Below are 7500 nucleotides of genomic sequence, written 5' to 3'. Positions count from 1 at the left end.
CAATCTTACGATCATGATGCTGACACCCTAACCACTAGAACCCATAGACACAGTAAAATCTTTAACAGACACACAATAAAAGTTTCTTTTTTATGTCCTGTTAATGCCAAGTCGTATATCAATAAGTAACAGATGACTCAAACCTGCCCTGGCTGAACATGTAAAGACAAATCTCAATTACCTCTTGGACAGGACTGTGATATATCTTCCGTTGTTTACGAAGTTTGGCTTGTTATATGTCTCCACTGTCCTGCTTTTGTTACCAACTTTGACCCTCCACAAATCCCAAATTTTATTTTGGTTCACGGGAGCAACTGCCTTTCGAAGCCTCATATTGTTGTTAATTGCTCGAAATGAGGAGTTGATGGACAGCCAACAACTGATGAAGGGTTGTTCTTTATGTTACTTGTCTTGTTTACCATTTGTTCCTCTCGTTGTTCACATAGCCAAGTTCGTCTGCGTATTTCATGTTGTTTACGTTTTTTGACGTCCTATACCCATACATACACACACACACACACACACACATATATATGTACGTATATGTATGCATATATGCATGTGTGTGTGTATATATATATTTCAAGAGTAGTGTTCACAAATTTCAGGAAGCATGGAGTTTTTGAAGGATGGATTGTCCTGACCGAGAACACCGGAGGTCTCAACTATCACAGGCTCGATCATAAAACCTGTCAGAGAGTGACCTATACTTTGACGGTTTGTTTTTCTTAGCTTGACAACTAACAGAGCCTGGGCTGGTAGCTGACAACACAGGGGAAGGTGTCACAGCTTGTGGCATCCCAGATGAGGGACCTACCAACACGAAACGGGAAAATTGTCATACCATCCAGCCTTTTACCATCCCCTCAGTCTTGCCCTGCAGATTCGAGCTGGAAAGGGAAGCCTGTGGCATTTAGGCCCTGATTTATGATCTTGTTAAGGGTGGCATAGAAAGTGGTCAGCACTATGACGGCAGGACAGTGGAGTGAGGCTGAAAGAATCCACTGTGGATCCGAAGTAGCATCCATGAGGCTCTCAGATCTGGAGACCAAGCCTCAAGGAAATGCCAATGCACTGGTAGTCACTATCAAGCTGAGTGCCAGTTGCAAGTGATGGCACCGCATTGAGCCAAGCTCTGCTGTGAGGCTTGAAAGCTGAATGGAAGTAAGCTGGATGGTTCTGGTCAGGTCTTGAATAAACCATTGCACCTTATATATACAAAGGTATGGCGATGGAAACAAGGAAAATAGAACTCAAAATATGGGTATATGTGTATTTTTATTAATATTTAGCAGAAGTAACAGAGTGACTCAAGTGCCGAAAGTTTTGTGGCTGATAAGTGCCAACACATGAAATTCTTGGTCCCTGAGTCATTCTGTTCCCTCTGCTAAATATCAATATATATAAGTAATGATTTACCATTCAGGTACACACCTTGTAGTGTGTTGTTCAAAGCCTCAAAGCCCCTTCACAGTTCCTTGTATAAATGTGCAGCACACCACAACTTCTAAAATGGATTGATATGTAAATAAGTGAAACAGCAAATAAAGAATTATATACCTTGTGACAAGTTATATGAGATGACACATATGTACCTATGATGCACCACAACTGTTTGCACGGGATCTCACCTGTAAGGTACCAGTGCACGGAGTGAGTAGACAAACGTAAGAAAGGCACCCACCATGGCAAGGGACGACTATCAGAAGCGTATATATATATATATATATATATATATATATATATATATATATATATATATATATAATATATATATATATATAAAGGGAAATAAAACAAAAGACGAAGGCAGGTGGAGTACAAACAAACAAATGTATTAGTATAGCGCTCAGGAATAGAAATAGAAAAGTCTTATGTATGTATAAAGAAGTGTCATGGGTGGTCATAGAGGCGATACATCAGAGTCACCTATGCTGCTAAGCACTTTATAGGTACGAAACCAATGGTCACTTTATGACCAGCCCCGTAACATTTAACTTCTTACAAAATATATTTCTGCTATAATGCTTTAGAATGTGCCTCATTTTCAGATATATGAACGACTGATTATGTAAATAGGGAGAGAGAGAATGTGTATGTGTGTAACATATGATGTACATACTGTACACTTTTTGCTCCCCAAACATGCAAATCTATCAAAATTGCAAGCGTTTAGTGAATTATCTTACCCAGTTTTATTGAATGATTGTATTTCATGTTTTAGTTCTGTTTGCTGAAATTTGTGATGCCATATCCAGGCCCTGTTTTGGAACCAATGAGGGAGCCTCATGTCTCCTCCAAATCTCAAATCTCTCTCTAATGACCTTTAAATAAAATCTGTATCAGAAAAAATATATTAACTGGTAAAAGAAATAAAAGAAACAAAATTGAACAGCTTCGTCATGGATGGAGCTCCTTTGTTTCCATGTCTGTTCCAAACAATTATAACATCCTATTGTACTAGAACTGTCCTAATACTGAATTCTTTGCTTTATCTGCAGGCAATAATTGCTTTGATCATGATAATACCAGGAGAAATATCTTCACTAATTGATTTCTTCAGTTTTACTGCCTGGCTTTTCTATGGACTGGCTTTCTTATCGCTTATAGTAATGAGGTTTACAAAGAAAGATGAGCCCAGACCTTTCAAGGTAAGTAGACAATCACACACACACACACACACACACACACACACACACACACACATACACGCACATGCAGACGTGGATATATTTCTTGTTACCAATCCTCACCTGTTTTTGAAGCAAGATAATATTTCCCTATGGGCAGATATATTTCCACGGAACATTAGGAATAAATAACACTGCTTGGATGACAGGGATGCTCATTTACAAATATCATGTTATTGAGACGAGGAGACACACACACACATGCATATGAAATCGATGAGAGTATTTACATACATTGGTGCAGTGAGTAAAGTCAGAATAACAAAAGAGTACTTCTGTAGACTATGGGAAATATGAAACTCAGAGCTGTCTGCATTTAACAAAACCATATCTCATAATGCTTTTGTAGTACCAGTGCTAGTGCCAATATTTGGAACATGAAAGCCAGAAAAGTACTGACTACCAGTACTTTGAATGTTGTACCATTCAAAACGTTTTATTCTTTACAAACAATACACAATGCTTCAAGCGATCTACAATACTCTCCTATACATACATACATACGTACATACACACATACATACATACATACATACATACATACATACATACACACATACATACATACACACATACATACATACACACATACATACATACATACATACATACATACATACCTGCATACATACATACATACATGCATGCATACATACATACATACATACATACATACATACATACATACATACATACATACATACACATACATACATACAACATACATACATACATACATACATACACACATACATACATACATACATACATACATACATACTACATACATACATACATACATGCATGCATACATACATACATACATACATACATACATACATACATACATACATACATACATACATACATATATGTATATATTTATATATATATAAATATATTAGGTTTGGAGATGATGTACAGGTATTTTATATTAGAAGAAATGAGGTACTCAGAAATTCGAATGGTTTTATATTTACAGATATTTATTTGTATATTACATGTTTTTATACATCATATAACTTATATCATATATCATATATTAGCGCTTTCGCCATTCTAGTGGGGTTTTCAAATCGAACTATATATATATATATATAAATATATATACACACACTCACACACATACCCACGAATGAGTAGATAAACGAAAGAAAGGCACTCAACACATTTACTGGAAGTTATGAGGCTGGTTGCAGCAAGCTGCTGGTGTCTATCGACCTTTGTCACACCTGTCCGCCAGGCGTTGCCCTCTTATGTGAGATGAAGTGATGGTGGCAGAGGCAGAAGGTCAGTGAAAACAGCCTTTGAATGTCGCATTGCATCATTTAGACAATACCTGCTGATCAGTAAAGAAGGAACTGAGCACATACATACAAATATATACATACATACAAATATATACTTACATACAAATATATACATCAGTAGTTTTCAACCAGGGTTCCGCGGAACCTTAGGGTTCTGCCAGTACAGTCCAGGGGTTCCGCAAGAAGTTACAAAACTGCTAAAATCGGCAGTAATTTTTAATTCTCCTGTGCAGATATGTGTGCATAAGACTATTAAATTATTGCACAGGGGTTCCTCGAGCCAGTGGAATCTTTTCTTGGGGTTCCGCTCCAGCAAAATGTTTGAAAAGCACTGATATACATACATACAAATATATACATACATACAAATATATACATACATACAGATATAAACATACATACAGATATAAACATACATACAAATATATACATACATACAAATATATACATACAAATATATACATACATATAAATATATACATACAAATATAAACATACAGATATAAACATACATACAAATATATACATACATACAAATATATACATACATACAAATATAAACATACATACAGATATAAACATACATACAAATATATACATACATACAAATATATACATACATACAAATATAAACATACATACAAATATATACATACATACAGATATAAACATACATACAATATATACATACATACAAATATATACATACATGAAGAGCTTCTTTCAGATTCTGATTGAACTTGGTAAAACTCACAAGGATTTGGTCATCCTGGATTGGCAGTAGAAGATATGTTCCTTGAATGCCATGCAATGGGATTGAACCTGAAACCACGTTTGTTGAGAAGTTTCTTAACCAGACAGCCATGTCTGTGCCTCATAGTTACAAATCGAACTTCTTAATCGTTAAATCATGTTGTGTCCCTGTGTAGGAACGTGGTTTAGTGGTTAAGGTATTTGGCTCACAATCGTAAGGTTGTAAGTTCGATTCCTGGCAGCGCTATGTGTCCTTAAGCAAGACCCTTTATTTCACATTGCTCCAGTCCACTCAGCTGGCAAGAAATAAGTAATACCTGTATTTCAAAGGGGCCAGCCTTGTCACATTACTTTGTTATGCTGAATCGCTCTGAGAACTATGTTAAGGGTACACATGTCTGTGGTGTACTCATCCACTTGCACGTGCAATTTCACGTGCAGCCTCTTCCATTGATTGGATCAACTGGAACACTCACCATCATAACCGATGGAGCAACGGTAAGCAAGCTGTGTCTCTGCGTGTCGTTGCTTTTCTGTTTATAGATTGCATTTTCAGAACACATGTTAGACATCTTTTTATTTAGTTTTTCTGTAGTGGATTTTGTTATTAGACGTGGCCATGCTGGGGCACTGCCTTGAAGAATTTTTAGTTCAATGAATTGATCTTAGAACTTGTTTTGCTTTCGAAACCTGATACTTATTCTATGAATCTCTTTTTCTAAACTGATAACTTATGGGAATGGAAACACGAACACCAGTTGTCAAGCAGGGGGGGGGGGCAAACAGAGGCACGAAGATATACACTTGACAACCAGTGTTGGTGTGCTTACATCCATGTAACATTGGTAAAATTTACTGATAGAATAAGGCCCAGGCTTAAGAAAATAAGCACAGAGGTTGCGTCATTGAACTAAAGTTCTCTCAGGCAGTGCCCCATCATGGCCACAGTCTAATGATTAAAACAAATACACGATAAAAGATAAAGCATTACAATTCTCATCAAATTTTTCAGCTGCTAATCCCTTTTGTTTTCAATGAAACCAAGATTAATTTTTAAAATTTCTCCTTTATCTTCTTTTAAGGTTTTCATCCTTGTACCAGTTGTAATGCTCATCATCTCCGTATATCTGGTGGTAGCACCAATTGTACAAAATCCCGATTTGGGTTTTCTCTACGCCTTCCTTTTAATCATCGGAGGACTTATCTTCTATTTCATTTTTCTCCACTTCAAAGTCCAGTTGCCATGCATGGGTAAGTGTGCCTTTTTTTTTACCTATCTTTTCTCATTCTTTTTCTTGTTTCTGTCATTTGGCTGTGGCCATCTTGGGCCACCACCTTTGACTGAGGCCTGGCAAACCAGATGGCTGCACCAGACTCCAATCTGATCTGGCAGAGTTTCTACAGCTGAATGTCCTCCCTAGCGCCAACCACTCTGAGAGTGTAGTGGGTGCTTTTACGTGCCACCGGCATGAGGGCCAGTCAGGCGGTACTGGCAACGGCCACGCTCAAATGGTGCTTCTTATGTGCCACCTGCACAGGAGCCAGTCCAGTGGCACTGGCAACGACCTTGCTTAAGTATAATACATAGATGGCTATTTTTACTAAATACTGCCTCAATTATATATACCGGTTTTTTAATCACCGTGAGATCTTAGAATGCTGAACCTTACAAAGGAGGTGACAGAGGACTGGGATATGTGGTGCATTTCTATACTCGAGAAGATACACCCACCACAGCAGAAATGAGATACTAAAACCAATGTATCAGCATTGGTGTGGATGCTGGTGACACGTAAAAAACACCCTATACACTCTGTGTTAGTAGGCTTACAAAGAATAAGCTCTGGGGTCGATTTGCTCGACTATAAAGGCGGTACTCCGGCATGGCCGCAGTCAGCTGACTGAAACAAGTAAAAGTGTAAAGAGAGTATTACTTAATCTGTGTGTGTGTGTGTGTGTGTTGTGTGTGTGTGTGTAATATATATACAAGTGTACATCTATACTCATCCTATGTACTTATTTTTCTATATTTCAGAAGCCTTTACTGAATTTATTCAAAAGTTTGCGTGTGTTGCTCCATCAAAATATAAGCCACCTGACCATTCCAAAGACAACAAGCTTTAAGCATCAAAATTGGTAAAAACAAATATTCTGCCATTTGGAATTAAATTTTAATTCCATGAAAGTTTCAGGAAGAAAAAAAGGGAAAAAGAAAAAGCAAATACTCAACAATATGAAAATGAAATGAATTTCTCTGGATAACTCTGTGTGTGTGTGTGTGTGAGAGAAAGAGAGAGAGAGAGAGAGAGAGAGAGAGAGAGAGAGAGTGAGTGAGTGTTTGTGTGCGTGTGTTTAATCTTTTTACTGGAATTTTCTTGGAGATATTATATACTGAACCAAATCTCAACGTTGGACTCTTTAGCCTGAGTGTAAAATGTTGAGCAGCTATGGTTTATTTTCAACTGAAAAGTGGAGGGAAAAAAATGAGGCAAAAAAGCCTAAACATAACGATATACTTGTTCTGCAGTAAAATTGAATGAACAATATTTTTCAGTGAAAGAATCTTCTGAACAACTTGAAACATGGCATAATTTCATTAACTAATATTAACACTTCACCCTATCATCTATACTCATACATTTTTCCTTGCTCGAATATCAACTCACTGGGATTTCATTCTCAGCACATGAACTTACAATTGTACGAATGATAAGAGCATTCATATTGAGTTCACTGGTCATTGAGGG

At 37.1% G+C, this 7500-nt stretch overlaps 1 protein-coding gene across 2 annotated transcripts in view; it reads left to right on the top strand.

The window, feature by feature from the left end:
* Positions 1 to 7230, top strand: part of LOC115220763 (b(0,+)-type amino acid transporter 1-like) — an 80219-nt gene extending 72989 nt beyond the window's left edge. The window contains exons 11-13 of one of the 2 annotated variants that reach the window (XM_036510197.1): positions 2502 to 2651; positions 5836 to 6004; positions 6789 to 7230. In XM_036510197.1, coding sequence (XP_036366090.1) covers positions 2502 to 2651; positions 5836 to 6004; positions 6789 to 6877 — 408 coding nt within the window. In that variant the 3' untranslated portion in view covers positions 6878 to 7230. The remainder of the gene's footprint in view (positions 1 to 2501; positions 2652 to 5835; positions 6005 to 6788) is intronic. The other variant, XM_036510198.1, reaches the window with a different exon arrangement.
* Positions 7231 to 7500: the final 270 nt, after the last annotated feature.

This window comes from Octopus sinensis, linkage group LG17 (genome assembly GCF_006345805.1).
Source record: "Octopus sinensis linkage group LG17, ASM634580v1, whole genome shotgun sequence".
Lineage (NCBI taxonomy): Eukaryota > Metazoa > Mollusca > Cephalopoda > Octopoda > Octopodidae > Octopus > Octopus sinensis.
This window is presented reverse-complemented; position numbering and strand designations above follow the sequence as displayed.